The sequence below is a fragment of the Sciurus vulgaris genome (assembly GCF_902686455.1).
Source record: "Sciurus vulgaris genome assembly, chromosome: 14".
In the NCBI taxonomy this organism is placed as follows: domain Eukaryota; kingdom Metazoa; phylum Chordata; class Mammalia; order Rodentia; family Sciuridae; genus Sciurus; species Sciurus vulgaris.
Window position 1 is genome coordinate 10,601,781 of NC_136475.1, and position 17,214 is coordinate 10,618,994.

Consider the following 17,214-nt stretch of genomic DNA (forward strand, 5'->3'; position numbering starts at 1 on the left):
TTGGAAGCATCAACATAGTAAAGATGTCATTTCTTCCCAAGTTGATACACAAGTTTAATAAAATTCCTATCAAAATACAAGTAACATTTTTACACATATTGACAGGTTATTCTAAAATTTACATAGAAAAGTAAAGATACTAGAATAGCTAAAGCAATTTCAAAATAGAAGAATAAAGTGAATAGACTTGAATTAAATACTTACTATATTACTATAATAATCAAGAAGTGTGGTACCAGTGGAAAGAGAGACACACCGATCAATGTAAAAATCACAGGAAACCAAGAAATAGACCCGCTCAAGTATGTTCAACTGATTTTTCACAAAGGTACAATATTAATACAATGACAGAAATCTGGATTTTTTCAATACACGGTACTTGAGAAATTGGATGCCCATAGACATATAAATAAATAAATCGATGTAAACCTCTTACATTCTGCAAAAATTAACTAAAAAAATGGATCATGGAATTAAATGTGGAAAATAAAGGTATAAAGCATTTAGAATGATACCTGGGAAAAATCTTTGAGATCTAGAGCTGCACTTAAGTGTCCCGGGCTTTTATCCCTAGTAGCATACACACACACATACACACACACACACCAGATATAATATGATCCAGCCATCCTACTTCTGAATATTTATACAAAAGGCTTGAAATTAGGATAAAGAATTGGTGCCCCCATGTTTTCTGCAGCATTATTCACAATAGCCAAGATACAGAAATAACCTGAATGTCCACTGATGAATGAATGGATAAAGAAAATATGCTATGTACAACTGAATACTGGCCTCAAAATAGAAGGAAATGCTTCTACATAGACAATGTGGATTGAACAGGACATTATGCTAAGTGAAACTAGCCAGTCTTTGACAAATACTGCATGATTCTAATAAATCAGCAATCTAAAATAGCCAAACTCATAGAAACAGAGAGTAAAACAGTTGTTGTCAGGGGCCTGAAGTTTGAGATTTGGTGTTTGATGGGTATAAATTTCAGCTTTCAAGATAAATAAGTTCTAGATATCTGCTTTACAACAGTGCCTGTAGTTAATAATACTAAATAATGCAGATAAAAATTTTTAAAAGGGTACATCTACCAGAGTATGTATGTGCGTGTGTGTGTGTATACATATGCAACAGATTACAAAAAAATATTTTTCTAAATATTTAAAAAACATTACTAGTAAATTATTACAGAAATAAACTAGACACAATTATCAAATGCACTGTCAAACAGTGGATTAACAAAATAAGAAGTTATTGAACTTTTGATAATAACATTAATAATATTAATGTAAACATAACCAAAATTTGTTAATATTTCAACTACACTATGCAACTTCTATACATTCCCCTTTAGAATCTGGGTTCCACCTCTCCAGACTCATCTGTACCAATTCCTCCCATGCATCCCATACTAGACACTACACATTACTATTTATTCAAGATCCACATGCACCTCTGTACCATTACCTATGTTGTTCCTTGTGAACTTCTTTCTCCCTGACACCCCCTAGGTTGAATAGGAATTCCCTGTATAAAATCTTTAGTATTTCTTTTCAGTATAACACCCATCCCAAATTATTTGTATGTCAATACTGGGAGCCTATATATTTAGAATGTTATAGTCTCAGGCACAAAGTAGATACAATCAGCAGAATTATAGTTTAAAAGAACCTAGCCAATTAGTAAATAAATTTCGCTTAAAAAACATCCTTATGGTTATCATTTAGCTGAATAAACCTCAACCTTATGATTTTTGCTAAATGCTATATCACTGTATTCTATTATTCTTCTGGTTAAAAGCAAATGCAAATTACATTCTCAATGGAAGAGTCTCTCTTACAGTCTTGAATTGTCTGGGACATAGTTGTCTAATTGCTTTGATTTTAAAAACAAAATCTAATAAATACAAATAAAATCTAATATTGAAAGACATGGCTTGATATTTTTCATTAAAGAAGCAAAAAAAAACCTGTTTTTTTAAAATATGCAGTAATGTTAAGTAATAGCAAATTTTCAAGGCATCTTAAAAATGTATTACATACCATTTCTATTTCTTGATCTTTAGCAACCAGCTGTCGATTAAGAAGTTCTTTGCTTGAGTCAAGTTTAATACAGAGTTCCCTTGTGGAAGACAAATCTGCAAGGGCAGACACTTTTTCAAACTGAACCTTCTGAAGCTCCTCCTCCATCTTTACAAGAGATTTATGTAGGGTTGCAATTTGGGACTTGTAAGACCTTTCTGCATTTAAGTGCTGCAAAGACAGAATAATTTTTAAAATAAACATGTACATATATATATATGTGTGTGTGTGTGTGTGTGTGTGTGTATATATATATATATATATATATATAAACTGGAAAAAGTAACATGCAAATCAAAGTGGGGCAAATCTTTTGGCACTAGTACACTAAAACTATAAGAAGTTTAGACAAATAGGTATTAATAACCTGTACAAAACTCCAGAAAAGAAGATAAATTCATGCTTCAAATTTCTTTAAATAAAATCTATGAGTAGGGTGTTCAACTGGTCATTTAAAAAATGTATTTAGATCCAAACCTTTCCCACTTAAAAAATCTCCAGTCTTGATGCTAATAGCTGAGACATACAAACTTTAGGAATGATATGGAAATCCAAATACTAGAGGCATTTAGAACCTCTAACAGACAAGATGAAAAAAGATCCTTTCCAAGACACATGATAGGCAAAATGCCTAATATACAAAACATGGACAGAATTTCAAAAGTTGTAGGAGAAAAATAGCAGGTCACATTTAGAAGTAAACCAATTAGACTTTCCACTGATTTCTCAGTCCAGACCTTAAAAGCCAAGGGTTTGGAATAATATATAAAAAGCCCTGAAAGGTAATGGGTGCCAACCAGTATTGCTATATCCATCAAAACTATCCTTCAGAAATGAAGATGAAACAAAAACTTTATATGGTAAGCATAAACTAAAAGAATTCATAACCATTAAACCATCATGACAGAACATACTCAATAAAATATTTTATGCAGGAAAAATGAAAAATATCAAAGCCAAGCGTATGGATGAATCTCACCAGAACAGTGAAAACCAAGTCTGAATTAAATATTAGAAATAAATCAAAATGGTAGGAACTAGAAATCAGCTCTCTATAGTAACAATGAATGTAAATGGTCTAAACTCTCCAGTCAAAAGACAAGATTGGCAGGACGGATTTAAAAGCAAAACCCAACCATATATTGTTTAAAAGAGATTCACCTTATAGGCAAAGCCATCCACAGGCTGAAGGTGAAAGGATGGAAAAACAAAAACAAAAAAATGCAAATGCAGACTGAAAGCAAGCAGATATATAGCTATGCTCATGTTTGACAAAGTAGCCTTCAAGCCAAAAATAATCATAATAGACAATGGTGGTCACTTTGTACTGATTAAGGCAATCATCCACCAACAACAAGAAATAATGATTGTAAATATTTATGACCCAAATATCAGTGTACCTACATACATAAAAGAAATCATTTGACATAAAGAATCAAATAGGCTGGGTGCAGTGGCGAACGCCTGTAATCCCAGCCCCAGTGGTTTGGGAGGCGGAGGCAGGAGGATCTCAAATTCAAAGCCAGCCTCAGCAAAAGTGAGCTAAGCAACTCAATGAGACCCTGTCTCTAAATTAAATACAAAATAGGGCTGGGGATGTAGCTCAGTAATTGAGTGCCCCTGAGTTCAACCCTCAGTGTCCCCTAGACCCCCCAAAAATCAGATAAAAAGTTACTCTCTTAACTAGCCCCTTTTAATTTCAGATTTCAGAGATTTTTAGATTTTGGAATACTTGCAAATAGATTCTACTGATTAAATATCCCAATTTTCTTTGAGTTTGATAGATTTCAGAGTTCAGATTTTCAGATGAAGGATGTTCAACCTGTGCTATGTACAGATATGAATATATCACAGTGAATTTTCCCTTTATGTATATATATATAAAGCACCAATTTAAAAAACTAAATAAAAGGAAGACCAGTTGAGTAGAGGAAAGGGAGCAGGGGGAAGGAAGACCAGAGGAAAGAGGAAATACTACTAACTGAAGTGGAGCAAGTCGTATTGCATGCACATATCATGATGTCAAAATGAATCCCACTGCTACATGTAACTATAATGCACCAATAAAACATTTAAAAAACAAACAACGAGACATTACCTCATACTTGTTAGAATGCTTATAATCAAAAAGAGGAAAAATACATAAGGCCATGAAGAAAGGAAAACCTTATAAACTGTTGGTGTGAACATAGATTAGTGTATCCATTATGGAAAACAATGTGTTCCTCAAAACACTAAAAATGGAATTATCATGATTCAGCAATCCCACTTCTGTGTATATATCCAAGGGAAATGAAATCAGTATTTCAAATAGATACATTCATTCTTAAGTTCACTGCAGTATTTATTCACAATAGTCAAGACATGGAATCAACCTAGGTGTTCATCAGTGGATGAATAAATAACAAACTTCTGAAGTATCTATATAGCTATATGAATACTACTCGGCCTTAAAAAGAAAGGAAATCTTGCATTTGTGACAACCAGGATGGATCTGGAGGATATTAATGTTAAGTGAAATAAGACAGGCACAGAAAGACAAATGCTGTGTGATCTCACTTACACATGAAATCTAAATAAGTTGATCTCATACAATCAGAGAGTAGAATGGTAGTTACCTGGGGTTGCTGGTCCAAGGGTACAAAGCTTCAGTTAGGAAAAAGAAGTTCTAAAGATCTATTTTATAGCACAGTGAGTACAGTTAATAATAAGGTACTATATACTTGAAAATTAAGAAAGTGGATCTTAAATATTCTCACACCAAATACATACATACAAAACCAAGTATATGAGGTGATGAGTATGTTAATTAGCTTGAGTCATTCCACAACCCAAGAATATATCAAAATATCATATTATACACTGTAAATATGTAGTTTTTATTAGTGAATTAAGCTGCAGGGGGAATAAAGCTAGGCAGAATTCACACTGAAAGAAAGGAATGACAGAAGTAAAGAGGGGGAATGAGGGAAAGAAACAGAAAAGAATAACAAGGGATGACAAAATCTAAAATTATTTGATTGAAATGATTCACTAAATTGATAAATCTGTACCTAGATTAATCTAGGAAATTTTTTTTAAAACTCAAATTAAGAGAATCAGGAATGAAAAAGTGGGGCTGGGAGTGTAGCTCAGTGGTATAGTGGTGCCTAGCATGTGCCTGGATTCAATCCCAACACTAAACACACACACACACACACACACACACAAAGAGGGGCTGTAGCTGTAGCTCAGGGGTAGAGCACTTCCCTAGCATGTGTGAGGCACTGGGTTCAATTCTCAGCACCACATAAAAATAAACAAATAAAATAAAGGCATTGGTCCATTTACAACTAAAAATATTAAAAATAAAAGAAGAGAAAGACATTAAAGAGGAGTAGTTGTAATGTGATATTACTAAATAAAAAGGATTATAAAAATATACTATAATTACAGGCTAATAAATAACTGAGATAAAGCAGACAAATTCCTATGAAATACAAACTACTAAACTGACACAAGGGTAAAAAAAACCAGAGTAACTAAACGATCTTTAAGAACAAAGAGATTTTTTTAGTAATACTTTCTACAAAATAACAGACCCGTCCAAGTGGCTTTACTGGTAAATTCTACCAAACTTTTCTGGAAGAATTAATACCAATTATATACAAACTCTAAACAAAAATATCAAAGAAAAGGGAGCTCATTCTATGAGATTTGATTATTTTGATACCAAGACCAAACAAGATATTATAAGAAAACAAAACAAGATACTCTTTGGAATGTAGACACAAAATTCTTAACAACAACACTAGAAAACCAACCAGCATCATAAGAAAAAGTTATGAAACCATGACCAAGCCTGATTTATCTCAGGAATGTGAAACCGGTTTAACATCTGAAAATAAATTAATGCAATATACCACATCTATAAAATAAAAATTGAAAACATACAGCCATCTCAGATAATTAAAAAAAGTATTTGACAAAGTCCAACATGCCTCCATGATTAATATACCCTTCAAATTAAGGAGACAAAGGAGTTTGCTTAATCTCAAGAAGGACATCTTAAAAAACCACAGCCAACATTGTACTGTCATTCAAAGACTAAATGCTCTCCCACTGAGGTCTGGACTAAGACAAGGAATATCCCCTCTCACTAGTATTTCTTAACTTTTTAGAGTATTATAATTTAAACATAGTATTAGGGTTCATTTTGACAAAATAATACATGCAATGAATTTGATTTCAACCACTATCCCTCTATCCTCTATTCCTCTATCCTTTCCCTCCTCCCTCCTCCTGTTCTCTCTCCTCCCCTCTATTGATCTTCCTTTCACCTCCTTTATTTATCTATTTATTTGTTATAAATATATTATATATAATATACATATAATATTATATATATGAGATTTTTGGTACTTTTATATTGTATATAACATGCTATTGCTTAATTCATTCCATATTTCCAAGCCTTTCCCTTCTTTCCTCCCCCTCTCTCATTTTCCTTCTTTTACTCTTCTGATCTATCTTATATTTTTATGTTTATAGCAGCACAATTCACTATAGCCATATTATGGAATCAACCTAGATGCCCATCGACAGATGAATGGATCAAGAAAATGTGGTATATATACACAATGGAGTTTTACTCAGTCATAAAGGGGAATGAAGTAATGACATTTGCAGGTAAATGGATGGCAATGGAGGAAATGATACTAAGTGGAATAAGCCAGACTCAGAAAACATCAAGAGCCAAATGTTTTCTCTCATAAGTGGAAGTTAGAGCTAACTCAGGGAAAGAAGGTGGCAGGGAAGGAGATTGGATATCATATAGATAAAAGGTAGAGATCACTACTTCTATTAAACATTGTACTTGAAGTTCTAGCCAGGGCATAAAGCAAGGTAAATAAGTAATCCAGATTAGAAAGGAAAAAGAAAAAAATTTCTCCATTAACAGATAAGTTCTTGGATATTGAAAATCCTAAGAAATCCAATTAAAATCTATTAGAACTAGCAAACAAGTTCAGCAAGGCTGTAGAATACAAGAACGTCAAAGTATACAAAAATCAATGGCATTTTTATATCCTTGCAATGAAGAATCTAAAAATGAAAATTAAAAACTTCCATACCAAGAAGAAGAAAAATGTATGGTGGCACATGCCTGTAATCCCAGTGGCTGGGGCAAAAGGATTGAAAGTTCAAGGACAGTCTTAGCAAGTAAGCAAGACCCTGTCTCAAAACATAAAAAGGGCTGGGGATGTTGCTCAGTGTAGAGCAACCCTGGGTTCAATCCCTAGTATAAAAAAAATCCAATTAAAGTAGCATTCAAAAATAATAAAATACCTTAGGAATAAATTTAACACCAAGAAGGCATAATTTATACCCTGAAACAACAAAAGTTGAAGGAAATGAAAGATCCAGTAAGTAGAACTATATCCTGTGTTTATGTATCAGAAGACTTGATATTGTTAGGATGGTCATATTTCCAAACTGTAAGTTCAACACAAACCCTATCAAAATCTCAGGGGACTTCTTTGTCAAAAGGGGAAATCTGATCCTAAAATTCATATGGAAACTCAAAAGACCCAGGGACAACCAAAAAATTCTTGGAAATAAAAACAAAACAGGAAGAATCATACTTTTTGTTTTTTAAAAATTACCACAAAGCAATAGCAATTATGACAGTGTGGTGGTACTGGCATAAGAATAAACATAGATCAATGGAACAGAACTAAGAGTATAGAATAAATAAATGTGTCTATGATCTACTGATTTTTGACAAGGGTGCTGAGTTCACTCAATGGGGGAACAAATAGTCTTCGGGACAAATGTTGCCATATGCAAAAGAATGAATTTGTACCATGTACTTCACACCATGTGCAAGAATAAATAAAAATAGACCAAAGACCTAAATGGTGGTGGGGGGGTCTGATGGAATAGTGTTCTTTTTGAGGTGATGAAAATGTTTACAAATTGGTTGTACTGAAGGCTGCACAACTCTATGAATGTATCAAATACCACGGAACTGTATACTCTACATAGGTAAACTGTATAGCATATGAATTATTCTTCTAAAGATATTACAAAATAGTAGTCCTAAATGCAGAATATAATTAAAGCTGTATGTATTCTTTTGTTTTTTGTTTGGTTTTTTTTTTTGGTACTGGGTATTGAACCCAGGGGTGCTTAACCACTGAGCCACATACACAGCTCTTTTTAATATTTTTATCTAGAGGCAGGGGCTCACTGAGTTGCTTAGGGTCTTGCTAAGTTGCTGAGGCTGGTTTTGAACTTGCAATCCTCCTGCCTCAGCCTCCTGAGCCACTGAGATTACAGGCGTGTGCCACCATGCCTCGCCTAAAGCTGTATATAGAGGAAAATACATAACTTTGTTTTTCTTATTAGTGCATTATAGTTATATATAACATTGGAGTTCATTTTGACATAATTATCAAGCATGGAATATAATTTGCTCCAATTCAGCCCCAAGAATTTCCACTTTCCCTTCTCTTCTCCTACCCCATTCCCTTTCTTCTACTCTATTGGTCTTCCTTCTATTTATAGTTTTTCTTTAAATTGGTGCTTTATAGATAAATGTAAGTATATTCATATATGTACATAGTAGTTTGGTCAATTTCATTTCACTGTTCCCCCATTTCCCATTCCTCCACCTTCCTCTTCAATCCCCTTCCTCTATTCCTCTGATCTCTCTTCTATTTTCATGGCATTCCCCCTACACCTTTCCCCCTTATTTTGGTCTAGTTTAAATATCTGTAATACAAAGGATAAAAGGTCTAAATCTAGTGATCTAAGTGTCTACTTTAAAATAGGAACATCTAGAATGTTATAAAGAACTTCACAACTGTAACGAGATGACAAGTATACCAATAAAAGATGAATATCTGATTTAAACATACTTCACAAGAGGTGAGATAGTGACCAATAAGTATATGAAAAGCTGTAATGATTGAAGTGCAAGCTAAAATGACAAAAGTGATAATGCTGTGCATCTATTAACAAATACTAGAGAAGATAAAGAGTGGCTAGCACTATCACCCAGACCAAGTAGGAATGTACAGTGACACAAGCACTTCATAAAACCATCTGTCAGTTTTTATAAAGTTAAGCACACTTACCATAAATTGGGTGGTGGTGGTGATGGGTTTTCCCAGTTTTTTGTCCAAGGTAAATAAAATTTTTTGTACACACAAAGCCTTGACACAATGTTTGCAAAAATTTTATTCATAATGACCAAAAACTAAAAGCAACTTATTATGGATTAAATTGCGTCCTGTCCTGCCCACATATTTATATATTGAAGTCCTAACTGTTGATGTGACTGAATTTGAAGACAGGACCTTTAAAGATGTCATTACAGTTAAATGGCCAGGGTTAGGGATGTAGCTCAGGGGTAGCATGAACAAGGCCTTGGGTTCAGTCCCTAGCACTGTCTCTCTAACCAACCCCCCCAAAAGTTACATGTGGTTAAAAATGGTGGGGTGGGGTCCTAATCCTATATGACTGATGTCCTTATAAGTAGAATAAGAGAGTGCAAGGATGGGAATGCATAGGGGAAAAGTCATGTAAGAACACAGGAAAAGGAAGCTCCTTGTGGAACAAGGAACAAATTTGCCAGCACTGTCATCTGGGACTGCCAACCACCATGACTATGAGAAAACACATTTCTATTGTTTAAGCCACCCAGCCTGTGGTTATTTTTTTAAGGCAGCTTTGGCAGACAATACATGACCTAAATGTCCATCAACAGGTAAATAAATAATGATATAACTACACAGTGGAATACTACTCAATAAACAGAATGGGAGAAAATCTTTGCCACCTGCACCTCATATAGAGCATTAATCTCCAGAATATATAAAGAACTCAAACACCTTAACACACACAAAAAAATTAAAAAGCCAATCAATAAATGGGCAAAGGAACTGAACAGACACTCCACAGAAGAAATATGATCAGTCAACAAATATATGAAAAAATGTTCAACATCTCTAGTAATTAGAGAAATGCAAATTATAACTACTCTGAATTTTTGAAATGAAAGAATCAATAAACCAAATTAAAAATTCAATGGAAAACATGACCAAGAGACTAGATTATTTAGAAGACACAGTTTCAGGCAATGAAGACAAAATAAATAATCTAGAAAATAAAGTAGATCATGGGAAAAAGATGTTAAGACAACTTTCAAGAAATGTGGGATAACATGAAAAGACCAAACTTAACATTTATTGGGAAATATGAAGGCTCAGAGATACAAACCAAAGGGATGCACAATCTTTTCAATGAAATAATATCAGAAAATTTCCCAAATCTTAAGAATGAAATGGGAAATCAATACAGGAGGCTTACAGGATCCCAAATACCTAAAATTAAAACAGACCCACACCAAGGCACATTATTGTGAAAATACTTAACATACAGAAAAAGGAATAGAATTTTAAAGGCTCCCAAGGAAAGCAACAGGTAACATTCAGAGGGAAACCGATCTGAATCCCAGCTGACATCTCAATCCAGACCCTCAAGGTAGGAAGTCTTGGAATAATATATATGAAGCTCTGAAAGAAAATGGATGCTGGCCAAGAATATATGCCCAGAAAAATTAAGCTTCAGAATTGATGATGAAATAAAAACCTTCCATGATAAACAAAAGTTAAAAGAATTCACAACTAGAAAGCCTGCACCACAGAACATACTTAATAGGATATTTCATGAAGAAGAAATGAAAAATAAAAGTGAAAACCAGCAAAGGGATGAACAACAGTAGAAGAACGGTCAATCAAAGGAGAAACTAATTCAAATTAAAAATCAGAAATAAAATTACAGGGAATAAAAATCATATCTCAATACCAACAGTGAATGTAAATGACCTAAACTCATCAATCAAAAGACACAGACTGGCAGACTGGATTAAAAAACAAGACCCAACAACATGCTGTCTCCAAGAGACTCACCTCATAAGCAAAGACATCCACAGACTGAAGGTAAAAGGATGGGAAAAAAACATTATTTACATGGATCTCATAAATAAGCAGGGGTTTATCCTCATATCAGATAAAGTAGACCGCAAACCAAAGTTAATTAAAAGGGACAAAGAAGGTCATTTCTTACTACTAAAGGGGATTAAACATCAATAAAACATGCCAATCATAAATATTTATGCACCCAAAGAGTATAGTACCTATGTACATCAAACCCTTCTCAATTTCAAGAATCAAATAGATCACAACACAATAATGACTATAATGCCTCCCTCATCACTAGATAGATCCTCCAAATAAAAACTAAATAAAGAAGCTATAGAACTAATAAATACAATTAATTAATTTAGACTTAACAGACACATATATAATATTTTATTCATTAAGGACTAAATACAGTTTCTTCTCAGCAGCGTGTAGATCCTTCCCTAAAACAGACCATATCTTAGGCCATAAAGCACTCTTAACAAATATAAAAAAATCAGAGTAATACCTTGCATTCTATCAGATCATAATGGAATGAAATTAGAAATCAATGATAAAATAAAAAATAGAAACTGCTCCAACACCTGGAGACTAAATAATATGCTACTGAATGACCAGTGGATAGCAGAGGAAATCAGGGATGAAATTTAAAAAATTACTTAGAGGTAAATGAGAATCATAACACAACCTATCAAAATCTCTGGAACACTAGGAATAAAGTTGTAAGAGGAAAGTTCATTGCACTGAGCACATTCTTTAAAAGAACAGAAAGTCACCAAATAATCTAACATTACATCTCAAAGCCCTAGAAAAAAAAATCAACATTAAAAGTAGAAGACAGGAAACAATTAAATTCAGAGCCAAAATCAATGAAATTGAAACAAAAAATTTTTTTAAATATAGATGAAACAAAAAGTTGAGTCTTTAAAAAAGTAAATAAATTCAATAAACCCTTAGCCAAGCTAATGGAGAAAAAGAGAGAGAAAAATCACTAAAATTCATGATGTGAAAGAAAATATCACATGGACACTACTGAAATACAGATGATAATCAGAAACTACTTTGAAAATCTACACTCCCATAAAACAGAGTATCATGAGGCCATCAACAAATTTCTAGAGACCTAAGCAAACTGAAACAGGAGGACACAGAAAATTTAAACAGATCAATTCTAAGCAATGGTATTAAAGATGCCATCAAAAGCCTACCAAAAACAAAAACAAAAACAAAAACCCCAAGCCTACCAACAACGACAAAAAAAGCCCAGGACCAAATGGACTCTCAGACCACTTCCACAAAACCTTCAAAGAATAACTTACACCAATAGTCCTCAAATTATTCCCTGAAAGAGAAAAGAAGGGAACCCTTCCAATTTCATTCTATGAAGTGAGTATCACCCTGATACCAAAACCAGACAAAAATACTTCAAGGAAAGAAAACTTCAGATCAATATTCCTGATGACCATAGATGTAAAAATCTTGATAAAATCCTAGCAAATTACATACAAAAACATATTAAAAAGATAGTGCACCATGATCAAGTGGGGTTCATTTCAGGGATGCAAGGTTGGTTCTACATACGGAAATCAATAGATATAATTCATCACATCAATAGACTTAAAGACAAGAACCACGTGATTATCTCAATAGATGCAGAAAAAGCATTTGACAAAATTCATCATCCATTCATGTTCAAAACCCTAAAAAACTAGGGATAGTAGGAACATACCTCAACACTGGAAAAGCTATATATGCTAAACCCAAGGCCAACATCATTCTAAATGGAGAAAAATTGAAACCAGTCCCTCTAAACACTGGTACAAGACAGGGATGCCCTCTATCACCACTCCTATTCAACATAATTCTTGAAAACACTAGTCAGAGCCATTAGACAAAATAAATAAATTAAAGGGATACACTAGACAAAGGCACCATAAACATACATTGGAGAAAAGACAGTCTCTTAAACAAGTGGTGCTGGGAAAACTGGAAATCCATATGTAGTACAATGAAACTGAACCCCTATATCTCATCCTGCATAAAACTCAACTCAAAGTGGATCAAGGACCTTGGCATGAGACCAAAGACCCTGTGCCTACTAGAAGGAAAAGTAGGCCCAACTCTTCACCATATTGGCTCAGGAATGGACTTTCTCAATAAGACTCCTAAAGCTTAAGAAGTAAAATGAAGAATCAATACATGGAATGGTATCACACTAAAAAGCTTCTTCACAAAAAAGGAAACAATCAAGAACATGAACAGAGAGCCTACAGAATGGGAGAAAATCTTTGCCACCTGCACCTCAGATAAAGCTTTAATCTCCAGGATACATAAAGAGCTCAAAATGGACGAAATTGGAGAATATCATGCTAAGTGAGATAAGCCAATCTCAAAAAACCAAAGGACGAATGATCTCGCTGATAAGCAGATGATGACTCATAATGGGGGGTGGGAGGAGTTAGTGTTAGGGTTAGGGAGGGGGGCAAGAATGGAGGAAGCAAGGACTGTATAGAAGGAAAAGGGGTAGGAGGGTGGGGGGGAAGGGAAAAAATAACAGAATGAATCAAACAACATTACCCTATAATTTATGATTACATAAATGGTATGCCTTTACTCCATGTACAAACAGAGAAACAACATGTATCCCATTGTTTACAATAAAAAAAAATGAACTCATAAGTAAGGCAGCAAACAATTTGTTTAGCTCTCTTTGAGGCTGTCTTAAAAACTATACTCACTTTCAGCTTCTAGGATCTTTTGATGTCATGAGCATAAGTAGTTTATCAAGGATAGATGTAACTCTTCAGCCCATTTCCCTCTAACGCCTGGAAACTTGAAACCACTAAGAGCATAATGCTTTTCCCATTAAAACACCTGATGCGTTTTTTTTTTTTTTTCAGAGAGATTTATGAGATGAAGGTCTGTAAATCCATATTTTAAAATGCATGCATGTTGGATCATTCTAGGAGAGGGATGTGAAAAATGGCATAATTAGTGTAATAAATGTTGGATCCATGTGGAAAATAATTTACTTCTGAATAAAATCTATGAGGCTGTGCAAAAAAAAAAAAAAAAACAAAAAAAAAACACAAACAAAAAACAAAAGAACCAACTTAACAAAAAACAAATAACCCAGTCAACAAATGGGGAAAGGAACTGAACAAGCACTTCACAGAAGATATATGAATGGTCAAAAAATATGAAAAAATGTTCAACATCTCTAGCAATTAGAAAAATGCAAATTAAAACTAGACTGAGATTCCATCTCATTCCAGTCAGAATGGCAATTATCAAGAATACAAGTAACAATAAATGTTGGCAAGGATGTGGGGGAAAAGGTTCACTCATACATTGCTGGTGGGACTGATTATTGGTACAACTGCTCTAGAAAGTAGTATGGAGATTCTTTAGAAAACTTGGAATGGAAACATGATTTTATCCAGTTATTCCACTCCTCAGCTTATACCCAAAGGACTTAAAATCAGCATACTATAGTGACACAACCATATCAATGTTTACAGCAGCTCAATTCACAATAGCCAAGCTATAGAACCAACCTAGTGACCTTCAACAGATGAATGGATAAAGAAAATGTAGTGTATATACACACACACACACAATGGAATGTTACTCAGCCATAAAGAAGGAGGAAATTTTGGCATTTGCTGGCACTTGCCAGTAAATGGATGGAACTGGAGACTCATGCTAAGTAAAATAAGTCAGTCCCCAAAAACCAAAGGCCAAAATGGGCTCACTGATATGTGGATATTAACCCATAACAAGGGAGGGGGTGGCAGGGGAAATACAGACGTTCACTAGATTAGACAAAGGGGAATGAAGGGAAGGGAGGGGAGATGGAAAGAGGAAAGACAGTAGAATGAATTGGACATAACTTTTTCTCTGCTCATTTATTTCTCTGCTCTATTATAGTGTAGCTCTATATCATGTACAACCACAAGAATGGGATCAAAACTGGAATGGTCACACTCCAATAGGTATAATATGTCAAAATAAACCCTACTGTCAAGTGTATCTAAAATCAACAAATTTAAAAACAAAGGGAAAAAATGATTAGGAATATACCCAATGGAAATGCCTACCTATGTTTACCATATGAAAGAATGCTTACAACAACATTATGTGCGAACTGGAAACAATTCAAATATGTACCAATAATTAAAGAATAAATAAAAAGAAAAAGAAAAGGATGAACTAGCTTGGCATGGTGGTGCATACCTGAAATTCCAGCTACTTGGGAGGCTGAGGCAAGAGGATCCCAAGTTCAAGGCCAGCCTGGGCAACTTAGCAAGACCACATCTCAAAACAAAAACAAAAGGAATGAACTATTTGCAGCAACATGAATGAATTTCAAAACCATGCTGAATGGAAGAACTAAAACACAAATAAATGTATACTATGCGATTCCATTTATGAAAAATTCTAGAAAAGGCAGATCTAATCTATGGTGAAAGAAAGCAAATCAGTGGTTGCCTGAAGAGGTGGATGGAGGACTGCAAAAGGGCTTGAGGGACTGGAGGACTGCAAAAGGGCTTGAGGGACATCAGGGGATGATGAGAGTGCTCCACATCTTGTGCTGTTTGTCAAAACTCATTAGATGATATGCTGAGTTTCTGTACTTCATGTAAATGATACTTCAATACAGCTGGGCTGGGGATATAGCTCAGTTGGTAGAGGGCTTGCCTTGCAAGCACAAGGCCCTGGGTTCAATCCCTAGCACCACACACACACACACACACAAAATACAGTTGATTTAAAAACTAAATCTACCAACAGCTCTTTAAAAAGTGAACAGGTTAGATGCTACATTACTATACAAAAGCATACTTTACTGTAAAAAATGTTATTTGAGCAAGTTATTACACAATGATAAAGTATTTTCATCAGAATACAGAAATATCAAACTAATACAAAACTAATAACAGTCTGAAAAATAAAACGAAAATGAGAAAATCATTCATAAGGAAATAAACAAATCCACAATTACAGAGGAAGATCTTAATATCTCTTCCACAAGTTTGAAGATGGGCTGGAGATATAGCTCAGCAACAGAGCACTTGCCTAGTACATGCCAGGCCCTGAGGGTTTGATCCAAAGCATGTGCATGTGCATGTACCCAAACACACACACACACATACATACAAACCAGAAGTTAAAAGATAAAAATACAAATCTTATAAGATTGATTGACACTATTAAGCTTACTCTAATATACACATACATTACATGTAACATCTACCAACAGTAAGTGAGCACACAGGCTTTTCAAGCTCATGTTGAATATTATCAAATACCGAGTGCATATCCTGCTACCAAGCAAGTTTTAACAGATATAAAAGAACCGTCAACATACTGGCAATTTTACCCCATTATGATGTTGGAAGTATTAGACAATAAAATACAAGATGCAACAAATAATATTAGATGCAAAAAAGAAAAAAGAAAAATAACCACAAGTCCACTGCACATTGGAAATTGAAAAAAAATTCAGCAATAACAAAGTCATAATGGAAGCAAGCTATATTTAGAACAATGGCAATGAAAGCATGACCTCAAAACTTGTGGGCTATCACCCAAGAAAGAGGGGGAAATACAGTCTTAAGGAAATAAAAAAGAAAAATATAAAATCATGGAATGTGACACAATTATTTTAAAATTCATCTGAGATAGTTTAATAAGGGCCAAGTAAGGTCGAAATAATTTAGGGGAACATTAATCACCCCAGATATAAAGATTAATGTAAGCCGGGCATGGTGGCCCATGCCTGTAATCCCAGCAGCTCAGGAGGCTGAGGCAGGAGAATCCAGAGTTGAAAGCCAGCCTCATCAACTTAGCAAGGCACTAAGCAACTCACTGAGACCCTGTCTCTAAATAAAATACAAAATAGGACTGGGGATGTGGCTCAGAGGTTGAGTGCCCTTGAGTTCAATCCCTGGTACCCTCCCCCACAAAAGAAGAATGTATAGATAATTTCTATACATCAATATGAAAAAGATAAATAACTCAAAAATGGGCAAAATTTAAGAAAATTTCAAGAGAAAATTCATCCAAGAGAAATCCTGAGTGGCCAGGAAACATGAAAAGTCCTTCGAATTTGACTTGGAATCAAAGGAACACAAAAATATGAAAAAAATTTT

At 34.3% G+C, this 17,214-nt stretch overlaps 1 protein-coding gene across 1 annotated transcript in view; it reads right to left on the minus strand.

Moving 5' to 3' along the window:
* Nucleotides 1–17,214, minus strand: part of TSGA10 (testis specific 10) — a 113,152-nt gene that overhangs the window by 17,897 nt on the left and 78,041 nt on the right. Inside the window, 1 exon segment of the mRNA XM_079111328.1 lies at nucleotides 2,055–2,264. Coding sequence (XP_078967454.1) covers nucleotides 2,055–2,264 — 210 coding nt within the window.